The sequence below is a fragment of the Accipiter gentilis genome, chromosome 24 (assembly GCF_929443795.1).
Source record: "Accipiter gentilis chromosome 24, bAccGen1.1, whole genome shotgun sequence".
Classification (NCBI taxonomy): Eukaryota; Metazoa; Chordata; class Aves; order Accipitriformes; family Accipitridae; genus Astur; species Astur gentilis.
In genome coordinates, this window is record NC_064903.1 from 4,096,719 (window position 1) to 4,112,896 (window position 16,178).

Sequence of the window (16,178 nt, forward strand, 5' to 3'; positions counted from 1 at the left end):
CACTTTCGATCATGACCCAGGGCACTTGGCTCCTTGCACAGCTGTACCACAACTTAGAAATGGTAACTCAAGCCTCATTATCTTATTAAACTGATTTATGGCATTGAAATTCATGCCTTGGTGGAAATTTCAGAATAAGCTGAGAAGTTTAAATGTCTTTTCTGAGCTTAGGTGATCTCTTCACTTTATCCTTAACTTCATGGTTAAAATTGAGGGAAATGGTAGGCATGTCAGCAAAATTGATTTGCAGATGAAAGAAGGATAATCCATTTAAAAAACCCTTTCAAAATCACCTCTTACAGCTGTCTACTCTTCTTTTTGAGTTCCTTTGTTTCAGATAAATAGGGACATTGGGGGACTGTTTATTAAATGGAGAACTTAGAACAGTTTCACCAGATTAAAGGTTAATATTTAAGAAATATTTTCCACTATGAAAGGAGAGGGAGAACAGGCACATGCAGCATTGCTGTTACTATAGTAACCAGCAATGATAACTCAGTATAAATACAGTGTATGAGTTCAACAGGCTCCTCTCCATTGAGGTTTTTTTTTTTTTTTTTTTTTTATGATTTTTGTGTGCATGCAAAGATCTGGAGGCAGCTGTAATAAAATTACCTTTTTGGCCTTGACCTTATGCTTGCCTGACCATTCACCTGCCGGCTGGCAGCTGAAGAGCTAAGGTTGGTATTTGGATGTTTGCAGCAGTTCAACATTATCTACTCTTCAGATTGAACTTTCAGGTGCTAAAACTTGAGTTGCAAGTAGCATTTCAGTGACCACTGCAGTATCCTGTGGTTAGTCATAGATAGCAATTTAGGTAACTATATTGGTTATGCATCTGGAGGTGTATTTTGTTGTTTGGGGTTTTTTTTCACACGTCTCAGGTCTTCATTTAAGGATAATGTTGTAAACTGGGTAATGCAAAACACCTGGGGGCTCTAATGACATTCTCAGAAGCATGCAGGCAATGAAGGAGCCTATTTGCTTTTTAATGGGACTTAGGCTCTCAAAAATACTTGAACAGTTCTACAGTAAAGGACATATAAGTTACTTAAGATTAGAATTGTATGCCAGGTGAGTTTAGCAGTCTGGTAATTAACTTCAGAATCTGCCCCTCATCCCTCCAGCTGCAAGGAGCTATAGTGAAGGTTAGCAAGTGCCAAAAATTATTACCAGAAGGAGTTTCAGAGTTGAGATGATGGGCTCTGGCCATATCCTCAGGAACAAATATTCACCTCACAAAACCCATAGCCATATTTGACATTAGGTGAGTCATTGTTGAGAGATGCGATGCCAGGCTGCAGTGCCCTTTTTCATGCTGAGTCCTCCCTTTTTTCACAAATAGTTCCTGTGGGCTTTTTATGCAGCAGGATGCATAAATACTGTGACTGAGCATAGAGAGTCAATTCACTTCTTCCTTCTTTGGTGTGATATTTCCAGGTCAGGGAGGAAATGTACTGGCACGCAGAGGCTGGTACTAGTGTTGCATGTTCTGCAGAGCAAGTCAGGAAAAATCAGTACAGTCCACCTGAGCAATGAATTACTTCTAGTTTCTATGAGAGCAGACAATCTTTTAGAAACTGTACCAAATACAGTTGCTTAAATAGTTTATTGATGTAGAACAAATTTCATCTGAGCCAATCCACTCATACTAGTTATAATTAAGATACGTTTCAAGCAGTCTCCTTGTGTGCTTATCTGGAGCCCTGGATAGGAAACTTGGGTCTTTTTCATCTCTCTGTAGACTACCTTCCCCACAGAGTTGTAAAATGTCTCATAATCAGCAGTATTATACTTTGTAGAAGACAGGAGGGATGAGACATTTTTTTCCAAGCTGTTAATTTAGAATTGTCTCTTATTACATCAGATGTACACAGTACTTTAATGGCAAATAATACCTTGTCATGACAATGAACTCTCTTTCTTTCTACAGGTTTTATCTGGGGAGAAATCAAGGAAATGTGGGATGGTGGATTCAATGAGTATGTACATGACTGGTGGAATCTGATGGATTTTGCAATGAACTCCCTCTATCTTGCAACTATCTCCCTTAAAATTGTGGCCTACGTCAAGGTACAGTAACTTGGGAGAGAGAATTTGTAACTTGCTTGTGAGAACTGTAGTACACAGGGTAGAAACTGTCAAAATCACAGATCAAAGAGAACAGCTGCTTTTCAAGCAGCCCAGTTTTGAAAATTCACCTGGAAAGCTTATTAATTTGTTTGGAGAATGATTGTCCTTCTCATCCTGGCTTTTGATTAAGACTGAAGTAGATTGTTTGGGCATTGGGTAGAAGTTTCCCCACTTGCTGTCTGTTTTGTACTACTTAGTTGCCAGAGATATGTTTTGTTTTCCATACCAACACTGGACCTCTTTCAACAATGCTAGAAATAGTGAAAACATGATTTTTAAATAAAACAGTAAAGGAAAAACAAGAATAGGTTGATCTGAAAACATGTACAGCCAAGATTTATAATCTGTAGGTTACTAATCAGAAGTTTGTGAAAAGCCTACTAAGAAAAGCAAGCCTGATAGTAGGAGGCTTCCATCTGATATAAAGGAGTCAACTTGTTCTCTTCAATACAGAGTTTTAAACTATAGGCAAAGAAATGACAAAAGAGCATGCTGGAGCTTTAACACCATGTAGATTCTTCACTGTCATGTTCCATTTACGGCAAGAATGCACATCAGAGCTCATCCTCAAAAGCACCTTCCACATTTATAAACTTCTGATGCTCCAAGTTAGCATATGCACATGTTTTGAAGCCAGAGGATGGCCTGAAGCACTTTCCTTCTGTCTCTCTTTTTTCAAAGACACAGATGAGACACAAATGGCCTCCTGCAAACTTCCTTATGCAGTGGCTCTCTTTGACTTCAGTTGGAGCTGCACGCTTGGCCTGATTCTTTTCTTGGTATAAATCAGCAGTAACTTCACTACAGTTAGTATAATTATACATGTGTAAATCAAGTAACTGGAGTCTGCTCCTTGGCCACTTTTGCACTTTCTGTTGTTGGTGTGCTGCTGTGATGGTTTTGCCCTGGTAGAAAGGTACTACTTCTTTTAGCCCAGCTCCTAAAAACCAGGACAAGCACTTCCCCAAAGCAACCTTGTTTAGTCCCACTCAAGCTTGTATGCAGGCAGAGAGGAAAAGAGGAGAAAATTTCACAAAGCTCATTGACTCTAAAATGGCAAGGCTTTTATAAAAATCTCTTTAGCAAGCAGTCCTGCTATGGGGCCTTTTTAAAATCCAGAAGGCTGCATAGCGGTGAGTTAGTTTTTCAAAAGGAAAAGCTTTAAGATAGTTGCTGTTCCCTGAAGAGGCAGCTCTGTAACAGCATCAAAGCAGGAACAGATTACATCTTTTTTCTCCCAACATTCAGAAGCAGTGAGGAAATCACAGACTTGAAAGGTTGGTCTTTAAACTGTGAGCAATAAAAAAAAAATATGCTGGAAATCATAAGATTCATGAACAAATCTTAAAATGTTAACAATCTCGTTCTTTCTCTTTCTCACACACAAATTACTAGAAGAGCTGTGCATCCACAGAATTATACAGTCACATGCTGAGATATAAACTCATAGCCAAACCGCACATACAAAGGAAGTACAGCTTTGTTTATGTACTCTGTAAGAACTACAGAAACTTACAGGCTAACTACAAAGACCTATATGCCAGCACACAAAAGAATGCTTACAGGAATATATCTGTTTGTGTACAGATCCAACCCACTTGGATTAGACCTGGCTGATCTAAGGTCTGTTCCTGATGAGGACCAATGTCAGAAAATTCTGAGAGGTGCATAAAATCTTACGTAGGAGTAGTTTTGAAACAGTGTGCTCACAGAAGTTCCCTTCTGACCTATGCCACTTGGAGGTTGCAGTATGCTCTGAAACATGAGGATTTATAACATGATAATAGCTTCAAAACCTTTTGACTTGCAAAGGTTTTTGTTATTTATAGAACAGCCCCCTGAGCTGGAAAAGGCTGGTATATATGCCAATATACCATATTCTAACATTTCTTAGAACTTCAAAGGATTACATGGACATTTAGCTTTCTGCCAAATATCAGAAATTGTATACTGACACTAATGTTTTCCATCCTTGTTTTTATGTGGAGACTTTTTTTTCTTGATTTGACTGGTTCCAAGACCTGGCCCTAATATTGTCCAATACCAATGAAATCTTCAGGCTAATTATAGGGTGAAAATACATTCTTAATCAGTTTTCATGTGCTGTATTGAATTATCATGTAATGAGGAAGGGTAAATGTGACTGCCTGGTGTAACTTATTTGTACTATTCTGTATACATCTTTGCTGTGTTTCATCTTCTGATGCCTACCCCAAACAACTCTAGCCTGCCCAGATACCCAGCTTCATTAGACACCTCTGAAATCTTGTTTCTCTATGATGCTAGGCTGCTCTGAAGACACTACTATTTTCCAAGCAAGGATATACCATCAGTTTATAAAGGGCCAAAATATGACCCTAACAAGTTGCTTTAAAATTAGATGTGAGATGCAGAAGACCTTTTCACATATCTTTACATGCAGTCTATGCTAAACCCTAGCAGAGAGCCCCTGGGCTGCCGTGTCCAGCCAGCATGCAGAAGAGAATTGCTAACAACTGTGCAAACCTGCTGTCTAGGCAGGGGAGGCTTTCCCATCACAACTATCCGCCCCCACTGCTGGATATTGGCAAAAAGTTAACATGTCTGCCTGTTTGTAAACATTTTAAGACCCATCTTCACATCAAGTTAACAGACTCAGTCCATGATGTTCATGTAATAAAGAACAGTTTGGAAATGTCAGAAGCAATCAGAGGTCATGCTGAAATGCCTTTGTATCATGTCTCAGCTCCTTCATACAGAGGAATAGTTTGAACTATCAACTTGTTTTTAGCTGTGTCCTTGAAATTATTGTGCAGTCCTGTACAGGACCTTCAGATTTAAGTAGAAAGTCCCTGCAAAATCATCTGTCAGTATGATATTGATACCATTTCTTTTTAAAAGGTACAAAAATTATTTCAGGAGTCCTAACACGCTGGCTATATTAGCTATATTATTCTAAGTACATTTTTGCCTTTTTATACATGTTAAATGAGCAGAGACAAGTGTTAAAAGGACAATTACTCCTTGCTGTTAAAATGTCTTCGACTCCATTCTGGCGTGCCAGTGTAGTTACATTTATACAACAGCTCCTTTGTGTTACCTATTTGCATCTGGCTGCACTTCGCTCAGAAAATGCTTCTGCTTTTAGAGTTACATTACAAACCAAGTTAATGTTATAATTGATGCACTCAAATGTATCCAGTGTTTCAGCTGTAATGATGACCTCTGCTTTAGCAACTCTTTTAAAATTGCCATGACGAATTAACTAATAAGAAAATTAATATGAAGAAACCATTTTGGTTCTGGGCTGTTGGCACTTTTTTTTGAGATTACTAGGGAAGGAAAGCATCCACTTCTTATGTTCAGTTCATTGCTTGCTTTCTTCCCTCCCTTCTCCCTCCCTTGCATTCTTCCTGGAACGTGCAGTGTTTTGAATGTACAGTCATACTTAGGAGGAAAAATTTAAAAAGGTAATTGGAAATTTCCGACCTGAACTCCTTTAAATGGTAAAAGAGGAGGAGATTGTGTATGAACCCATGGACCTGAAGAACCCGCAAACAGTAAACTCAACATTCAAAAGGCCTGTTTTCTAAATTTAGGCTAAGAACAGCCAACATACCAGAAGCCTCTAAATAAAAGCTGGTCCCACAACTATCCATATCAGGGGGTCATAATCTAGTAGGGAGGGTCCATAGGAACACATCATTAAGCCTAAGTCTCTGCCCTGATCAAGTCAGCTTCAATCCTGAATCCCGGATGTTAGTCTGACAGTAGCTGAGACTTAGGAGTTTAAAAGTACTTCTTGTGTCACTAGTACCTGGTTAGTATTTATATGTGAAGCATTAGTATTAGCAGGTGTGACTTTTTGAGTTATCTCAGAGTAATTACAAGATAATTCACTTCTATACCCTTGTTATTTCTTTCAGTATAACGGTTCTCGTCCAAGGGAGGAATGGGAAATGTGGCACCCGACTCTCATTGCAGAAGCCCTCTTTGCAATATCCAACATTTTAAGTTCCTTGCGTCTCATATCCCTGTTTACAGCAAATTCACACTTGGGACCCTTGCAGATTTCTCTGGGACGCATGCTGCTAGACATCCTTAAATTCCTTTTTATCTACTGTCTGGTGCTTCTGGCTTTTGCCAATGGACTGAACCAGCTTTATTTTTATTATGAGACCAGTGCCTCGGAGGAACCCAACAACTGCAAGGGGATCCGATGTGAGAAACAGAACAATGCCTTCTCCACGTAAGATGTCCTTTACCTTTCTGTTTTTAAGGTTGACTTCCGCTGTCCCCTTTCTGCCTTTGCCTGTTGTCTGTCACTGCATTGAAAGTGCCTTTATTCATTCATTCGCAAATATCAGGTTAGCTGGTTGACTATGCAGGAAAGGTGTGAGTTAACTGGGGCAGACATTCTGCTGAGCTTTGCTGTAGGAAAGACTCTTATTTAGGTCTGGAAGTAGGAGACAGTTGTTTCAGTTCTGGACCAAAGGGTCTCCCTAGATGATCCTGCAACTTAAATTTTATTATGGCTATGTATGATTTCAGTATGTTTGAGAAAGCAAGTATCCTTTTGCCATAATAATAATTGTTTTGTCTGATTCCAGAGGAAAGGAGGGGAAGCTAAACAAAATGTAGAAAACAAGGGATAAAATTATGAAAAAAATGTATTAATAAATAATGTGATACAGCAACAACAATCTCACCTAGGCCATTTTTATTCATACATGATGTTGCAAGTTTCTCTGATTTCCTTGCAGTGGGGTGAGACCAAAATCCCAGCAAAATCTTTTTTGCTGAATGCTGGTACTTTACTGAGATGTTGGCATGGAAATTGCTGTGATGACAGCTGGCAGGGCTGAAAGAGATAGCACATGCTGAAAAATAACATGAATTGTCTTTCTGATGTATTTGTTTTAATTACTAATAGTTGAAATAATTATAATAATCAGCCCCCACCCAATTGTTCTTGCTGCTTGCACAGTACTTAAAACACAATGGGAAGAGAAATAAATAAAGCACGGTCTAGAAAAAGGCCTACGCCCTGCAAACAAGCAAAACAAAACTGTTGTCCACCACTTTATGCTAAATTAAATAAAACTTGTCATAATGCCCAATAATTCTCCACCCTTCCTCAGCTGAAGGCTTGAGGTTAAGAAAGGATTTGTGACATATTTGCACTGTTATCAAAAGCAGATGATGGTTGAGGCCACATGACTAGGCTGGAAGAGGAAAGGCTCCAACATTGTCCTGTGAGCTCCCTCCTTAAAAGAAGTGGGGGATTTTCATGGGATAGAGTCCAGCCTTACAAGAGCATCATGACCTGGTAGACCAGACGTGCTGCCATTTTCCACTACAGAGCAGGAACACCATAGGCTTGATTGATTAATTTTCTCATTAAACCCATCTATATCTGGAGGAAGTGAATAGAACTCCACTGTGCTAATGAAAAACAGAATTAAAGACTTCAGTCTTTTTTCTATTTTAATTGCTTTGCGTGCTCCAGAATGTGTTGTGCTGCCCTTGCAGAGGAATTAAAGAACAAAAAGTGTTCCTTGATCTACGTTGATATTGATGCAGCAGCCAGAGGGAGAAATGTTTGGCAAGCACAATGTTTGTTAAGTGGCAATTTCCAGCTCACGAAGGGTCAAACTCCCAAAGTTCAGGACTAGACCCTGCCTTTTCCTGGAGCTATGGTGAACAGATGCATTCAGTTCTGCATTCTGGTTTGGACCTGTCTCCATTGCAAATCAGTTGGTTTACAGATTTCACTGTCAGCAGGTTAGTGGAGAAAACAACAGCAGGATTTGACTAAAGAAAAAGAACGTTGGGTCAACAGGAAAAAAAAAAAAGATTCTCAAGTCTGTAAGAAGGTATAATATCTTGGGAACTAGAAATGATACAGAACCACTTAACAGAAAGTGTGCAGATCAGCTTAAATACAGACCACATTTTCTCCCACCCTAACATTCACTTCTCTCCCCTGCCAAGGAGAATGTAGCACAGAAAGGAAATTGAGGGGGCTCAGCCTTTATGGCAGAGGTTTGTTTAAAACAAAATCGCAGTGGGAGGGGATCCATTAGGACTGAGGTCTCCTGGCAGGGGACAGAACACTCTGCAGTTACTTTTTGTTTGAGACTTGCTTAAGAAATTTATTTAACATGTTCTTAAAAGTTTAAATAGTCATTATTAACACCCCCAGTACAAGCTGACATTTGGCCCTTGAGCAGCTGCACAGCATGGGTGACTGGCTAAGAACGAGCAACCTGCAAAACGGAAAGTTGTATTGTTGGGCTGGGGAGAGCAAGCATGGCTGGAGTGAATTCAAGCCAGGGCTGGTGTTACCTCAAGTTTGCTCGTAGTTCATCCCTAATGAAAGAATAAGTATAAAAAACTTTAAATCAGTACCGTTTGATTCCTACCAGCATTTCTAGGCAGCCACACAATAAGATCTAATTTTGTAAGGGAAGGAAAAGCAGGACGCCACTCGTGTTTGTACAGCTTGTTTAAAATGTGACACCTATTTACTGGTGCATTATTTCCTACTACTCCCAAAGGATGGGTTTAATATTTTCTTGGTGAGGAAATTTTCTGCATTGCAAACACAGATCATGGAAAAGTAATATTCCTTTGTGACAGCAATGAGGTGAAGTCATGAATAATTTAAGGTTTTATGCTTTGGCCTCACCATCCCTTAGAAAGCAGAGTGTCTACTGTTTAGGCAGACAATTTGAAAATATGTTTTATTGCTGTGACTCCGGCAACTGAAGGAGGGAGAAGAGAAAGGAAGAGGAGGAAGGGGTGGAGGAAGTCACACCTTACTGCCTGCTGTGTTGTTCTCACTGGAGGGTCACACAGATTGCTGGGGCCATTTCTCCAGGGACTGCGGGAGGTCAGGAGGGTTCCTGTGGCAGAGGGGGCCACTTGTTCTCTCGAAGTTGCTGTGGAGAGTGGTGGGTGGAGCCTTGAGATTTCCCCTGTTTGCTTAAGATCTAAAATATACTTGGCAGGAGGGGATGGTGTCTCAATCACAATTTCCAAAATTCTTTTTTTAAAACTGCTTCTCTGAAGTGGTGTGAGCCCACCTGAAACACTGTGAAAAGAGATGGTGGTTCTGGCCTGTCATTACACTTGGGAAAGAGTAACTAAGCCTCACTTCTATGCAAAGTTGCAGAAACCAGTTACTGTCTTTTTTGAGGGGCACTACATGTCCACATGTAAATACATTGGCCTTAGTCTGGGCCCCAATTATACTCCTACTTAATACTATGAATTCAGAGCAATACACTGATCATTTCTAAGACTTGACTTCGGTTTCATGACAGGAATCTCTGTCTCCCCTGAGCCTACAGCCGAATCAGTACTTTAACTGCTAATAGTTAAAATAAGTTAAAAGATAGCTAGCACTGCACCATTTTTAGTAGACAATTGCTTAACATTCTTTGGTTAATCCTTATTTACCACCTCACTTATTTAGTAAATCTAACAAACAGCCTGACTTTTGGGAGAAAGGATTTTTTCTTTAAAGAGTCTTCATAATTTTGGCCAGTGAAAAACAGAAAATACATCCACAAAATATAAAGAATCTAAATCCCCATATCAAAGCATGGGGGTACCTGTGGAACAGATGCCCAGAGAAGCCGGGAGAACAGATTCCTGGTATGTCAAGTAAAGTACCTGAATTATTTTTATTGATTTTTCTACTAGGAGCATTTGAAAATATCTACTGACCTCAGGCCAAAATGGAAACTCTTAAACAGGCATATAAATGTCATTTTTGGATGATATAAATGCCATGTTTTGGAAAGACAAAACAAAGATGCCCAAATAGAGCAATTATTTAGATTGCTGATTATGTATTTGACGTGTTTGCGAAAGGTCACTTGTCTCTGGCTGAAGCAAATAGAGACCTGGGATGATCTCATCAGCTGTAAAGCACAGTGAGGTCAGGTCTAGTTCATCTATGGAAAGAAGACTTCAAAAGAAGAAAACGTCTTGAGCTGAATTAATGTGATGACTTTCTTTCATCTGAGTCATTACTGATCAGTTGTTGCAGCATGCTATTGAGGGCACTGCACTGTGGTGGGTGGGAGCTGCTGCACAAACAAGCCATAGCGACCAGCATTTTTGGCCACGTGCATTGCTAACGGACAGGGTCTTAGCACACTGGCCTGGTTCACTTGCAGCCAAAGTAATCACAAGCTTTCAGCTTATATTAGGGCAAAACGTGTAAGTGGACGTGGTTTCTTGCATCTCCTACTCCTACCTCATGGTGCCTTGTTGTTGTGCACTATTTAACTACTACGGTCATGCTGTACTTGGGGATGTGTTCCCTGAACGTTTAGTCTGCAGACATGTAAATGATGCAGGCACTGGTTAAACCTGAGAGTTTATATCTATAGCAGTATCACAGCATGGCAATTTTAATTAGAGGGAATTTATTGTGACTGTTCTGTCCATGTGTGTAGAGTGGGCAAGGGAACCTTGGGTTTCTTCAGGTCAGTTAGGGTTGTTGCATCTCACAAGGATGCGGACCGGGCTCTCAGACAGGTAGCAAGTGTTGTTGATGCGACACAAGTCTCACATGCATTGGCCAATGGGTCACTGTGGCTGGAGTGCAGACTGCCTCCTGGGGAGAATAAATGGCTGTGCTGAGCAGCTCTGTGGTGTCCCAGGCTCCCAATGTCTGCATGTTCCCCACCTGAACACTGCCTGAACCAGGCATTGTTTTCCATTCTCCAGAGACAGGTAGCCAAGTAAAAATCTTGTTTTATTTCCAGAGTCAGGTAGCCAAGTAAAAATCTTGTTTTATTTGCAGACTTTTCGAGACCCTCCAGTCACTCTTCTGGTCTGTGTTCGGTCTGCTGAATCTCTATGTCACCAACGTGAAAGCCAGACATGAGTTCACAGAATTTGTTGGGGCCACTATGTTTGGGACCTACAACGTCATCTCCCTTGTTGTGCTGCTGAACATGCTCATAGCCATGATGAACAACTCCTACCAGCTCATTGCTGTAAGTTATCTTATTCTCTCTCGCTTTTATTTTTCTCCGTGTGCCTCATCTGTTTGGCTTATAGCAAGTGTGTATCTTCTGGGATGCTAGAGACTGCTGCCCCCAGTTTTTGACAGCAGATAGTTGGGATTTCTACTCACTAGCCTGAATCATGCTTGCGGAGGAGTTTTTGCTCTGTTTGTAATGCTTCTTAGCTGGAAAAGGCTTATCAGCTGTGATCTGCCCTTGTCTTCCTCTGTAGAGTAACCTCACTAATCACATTGTCATTAGCAGCTGATGTACTTTGTAGCAGAGAGGGCATATAAAGGGAAGCCTTCCCACTGCTTCCTGATGTTTGGTTTTAATTTGGGGGGGGGGGGGGGGGCAGCAGTGGTGTTTTATATTTTTTTTTCTTCTCTCCTATTACTATTTTCTCATTTGAAACCGTGTGTGTCAGGAGCCCAGTCCTGTAATTTCTTATTCCACAGTCTTCCCACTGAAATGAGATCATTTCCATCTGTAACACCAGGCCGTCTCCTGGCAGCTGACTGTAGACCCATAATCTTAGATTCCTAAGTAACCTCAGTGCAGAACGGATCTGAGCTGAGGCAGCTCAGGGCTGCCAGTTGGCTGTAGAGCCAGTTTCAAACTTAACTTTACCTTCATTTGAATGTTCAAAACTGGTCTCTACTGTAATCTCATTCTGTGTACCTAAAAGCTAATCTGTACATTGATGATTAAATTTGTCAACAGATTGAAAACTAAAGCAGCATGCTCTGCATTTTAAGATTCTTCAGGTAAACTACACAGAAACAGTATGGAAAGAAGCTAAATCTTGTGTGCACAGTACTTAAGATAAACCAGTGGGCACTTGCTTTCCAGTGTGATAGGTTTAGAGGTAGTGAGGTGATGGAAGTGTTACATCATCAGTGAACAGAAACAGGAGTTAGGAAAGTCATTTGTGTCCTCAGCTGGTCACTCAGAAGTACAGGCAGAGCACAGACTTCCTTCTCTGCTTTGGATGACTCTTGGATTTACACTAGAAGATAGAGGATAAAACAGAGAAAAAAAGAACCAGCACCAGCTCCCCTACTATTTCCATTCCCAACTTCCTGGACAAATCTCTGGGGAAATGTATGGGTGAGCTCCTTTCCTAAAGCACACAGAGGAAAGTACCTGCTTGAACAGGTTCCATAGCTGCTGTTGATCATCTGCTGATTCAAGTGGCTCCTAAATTTAGTTATCTACTCAAACTGAGCACAGACCCAATCAAATCGGTGATACTTTTGGACATCTGATCTTTATCACGTTAAAAAGTATGAGAAAAACTGGACCATTGACCTTCCAAATGAGCAGAAAAGCAGCTTATCACAAAGGCATTGCTGCTTTATCAGTCTGTTTCAATGCTTTAAGTGCTTTCTCTTTGTTTAGTGCTACTCCTCACATTCCAGCGAGACTGGAATGAGGGGCAGAAAACGAAGATATGCTCCTTGGCCATTTTCTCCCATTCCCCTTCCTTTGTTGTCATCAAATAGGCTTGTCACTGACACAAAGCCCAAACCTAAGATTGGCATAAGAATAGCAGTATTTGCTATTCACTGGGATACAAACCACTCATCATTCTTTTCCCTGAATAATTTGAGTGATGCAATGACACATTACAAACAATCCCGCATGACTTAGAGAAACCCATCATAACAATTAACTGAAGTGAATGGTCCAGAGTGGACTGCTGTATTAATGTTTTGTATATGGAGCAGTTGGGAACAGTGAATTGCTCCATCAGAAAATGTGCTTGTGAGAGACCTGAGGGTAAAGGACTGAACTCACCAGTTAACCTAGGCATAACACGCAATTCAGCGTGCAGCGTGAGCCCCCTACTCAGAAGAATGACAGTGAAAATGCTACAGGATACTTCTTTGTCATTTAAGCTGTCATATTGCAATTGCTACTGAGAGCAGTGACATTTCTTGGGAAGGCAAGAGGCAGTCACTTCCAGCCTCTTCTTGTACAGTGCATGCAGCTTGTTTTTTGAAGCTACTATTTCTGCATGCTCACAGCATTCTCTAAGGGATAAGTTTTCTTCATGTGTCTTCTAAGGGCAAACATCAATTAATCTTTTCCCTGAAGGAAACAACTCATTAATAAATGTTGAGCTTTACAACTGTGGGTCATTTTTTAACCTCCTATAATCAGGTCTACCCCTTTCTGAATCACAGTAGACTGGTTGCTAGACTGAGCATTTCTTCCTCCTGGTATTTATATTACATTGAATACACACGGAATGACAGCATTCCAGCGAGGGAGGAGGGGAAAAGGACCAAGAAGCCCTTGGAGTGGGGTGGAGGTCTTCTCCTCAAACACATCAGTAGGAAATCTTGTGCCATGTGCAGGACTCTGCAGAGAAATAAAATGAGCTAGACGTCAGGGATGAGAGTGCATCTCTGCTTGTTGATTTCCCTGCAGTGGAGTGGTCAGGACATCTTAATTAATTCCACTTGTTAATGAGCGAGTGGCATTGCTGCAATGCAAACAGTCTTTCTCCCTTCCTTTTTTTCGGGGACAAATACGTTAATGCATTTGTTGTGGTTATTCTTCTGGTTAGTTTTTCTCCGTTGTCTCATATATACGTGAATTTCTGCTGTGAGGTTAGAGAAAGGAGAATCTAAGCTGCTCTTTCTTTGCTATTCATTGTGTCTCCCGAGTATGGGGGTTAGGGCTTGGTAGTTAATTAAGCACTGTAGGCACACAGCATGAAACCACAGAGTATCTGTGGAAGACAGAGCAAGGCAAGCAAAGAGTAAAACCTCCACACAGCTTTGAGTGATTTCTGACTCACAGAAGGAAGAATTCTTCTGCCATAATTTTGTTGGTTTTTTACTAAGCTATTTCAGACTTCAATAAATACATTTTTCTAGGGCTACCCTGAAGCAGTTTCAATATTGATTTTTTTCATACAGCCCGTTTTTCTCTTTTGCCAAACCATTGTCAAGAGCTGGTTATGGGAGACACAATGTTTCACTGACAAAGCAAACAAAATCCAAATGCACACAATTTCCATATGCTTTGCGCCATTTCAATATGTGAAGGTCAGAATGTTCTATACAAGCAGCACAGAATGCAACTGGATGTTATGCACTGCCGGGTCTCTCAGCTTGATACCTTCCCAGACGTGACAGAAATACCATCACCTGATGAATAGAAGAGGAATATGTCACGATGACACGAGGAAGGACAATGGAACTTATCTGAGAGTAGCCAGATGGGTCCATCATTCGTAAGTGGCAGAAAGTAACAAGAGTGGGTAATGAGGACACTTTATGTCATAGGCTATTTCTCACAGAATTGCCACTTGGCTGCATCTGAAGTTATTAAATCCTTCTGCCAGTTTGTAATTTCTTCAAAACAATGTGATAGTGGGTGTTACTGGGGGTCCTAGGGTGCAGGTACATTTTGCAGGGAATTAGCATTCACGCATGTTTTCTGAAAGCATGCTCCTTATGGACACATCCGTGATATTCTGGGAAGTCATGCAGGAATTAGTCACTGGAACTGTACCAACAGTTCTGACGCTGACACTGCAGGAGCAATGGGAAGCAAGATCAATGCAAGAACGGCAACTAAGACCCATCTGCAGGAGGAAAACCGTAGAGCTGTGAACTCATAATCCGAGTTCCAGGTGAGTTAGAGCGATAAGTGGCACGCGACAGCACTGCAGCAGTAGGCATCCCACTGACGTATTAAGGAGAGATGTAAGCACTTGCAGCTTTCAGATGTTTTAGGAAACTACAACAATGCTTAATACCTCAGGGATAGTCACACCAACATAGGTCTGAGAAAAATTAACTACTGTGCATTAAAGTGAAGGTGTTACAGTCTCAAGTGCGTAATACATGGTGTAGTGTGATGTTGAAATGACTTCACTAGCAGTATGTATTAAGTTACAAAATTGTTTTGTATATTGTATTTCGTATCCTCCTGTTGGTTTGCATGTCTATTATTTCAACTTAGTTCATCTCAGACAGCTGTTACTGCAAAAGACAGCTGCATGTTTAATTTTAAGTGTATCTCTGGGAGTAGAGTGTTTGACCAAATTGAAACAGAGTTGCCAGTGTTCAGATTGGAGAGATTAGGACACTAAACTAGGAGTGCAGTTTTAAATGATGGAGTAAAATTGGGTGCATTAGCGCATACTATGGAGGACGAGAATGCAAATGATAACTATTTTGCATAGCAAAACAAAAGCTGTACAGTAAACAGAAACAGTTGGTATGTGCAGCTAAAAATAAGTGACCACTTTCAGAAAATTTTGACTTTAAGTGTAGGGATGTTGCACATGGAATTTTCTCCATTTTTGCGGAGAGCTTAAAAATCAAAGCACAGAGGAATATAAGGATCTTTCAGCTTCCTATTACATTGTTTCCAAGATGACTTTGGATTTCCCCCAGGAAGTAGTATCAAACTTTTCTTGATCTACAAAGAACAAGAATTCCTCTAGTTTGCTGCGCCAGTTGAACTCCCTTAGCACCATGGCAGTAATTGCTACCCAGTTTAATTCACAACTGCAGCAGAAATTCTCTTCTCCACTGTGATCTATGACCCTCAGAACTGTCAAAAAAATTTTGCACTTCCTCTGCTTGCATGACCTGCACAGTTATTACTTGGTGGTTTTGCTAAGGAAGAATTTTACGCATCAATAAACTTAGTTCAAGACACACAGCTGGACAGTCCCTGCATGTGGCAGGTTCTGGGGTGGTAGATTGTCCCCCAGTAGAGGGAAGGCTAGCTCCAAAGCCGGGACTCAAATCTAAGCTACTGTAAAGCATCAGGAAGTGTTCATCTCACAAGCCCCATTTCAGAACCATTAATTTGAATTTCTGAGGAGAAATTGAGATGTGTTTGCTTTTTTAACTCTGTCATACAGCAGCAAATTAGATTATGCTCTTGTTATACTCTTGTTGCCAATATGATCTGGGATTAATGTCTCTTGAAGCTTTTTATGGTGTAGCAAAACAACTGGGCTCCAGAAAGGGGGTTAAATGGCTCTTCTTTGGTTTGCTGGCTGTTTGT

The 16,178-nt window shown here is 40.7% G+C and overlaps 1 protein-coding gene across 1 annotated transcript in view; it reads left to right on the forward strand.

Annotated features, from left to right (window-relative positions):
- The window catches only part of TRPC5 (transient receptor potential cation channel subfamily C member 5), a 95,926-nt gene that overhangs the window by 65,186 nt on the left and 14,562 nt on the right, over nucleotides 1-16,178 (forward strand). The window contains exons 5-7 of the mRNA XM_049827563.1: nucleotides 1,934-2,073; nucleotides 6,039-6,361; nucleotides 10,934-11,129. Of these exons, the coding sequence (XP_049683520.1) occupies nucleotides 1,934-2,073; nucleotides 6,039-6,361; nucleotides 10,934-11,129 (659 nt within the window). The remainder of the gene's footprint in view (nucleotides 1-1,933; nucleotides 2,074-6,038; nucleotides 6,362-10,933; nucleotides 11,130-16,178) is intronic.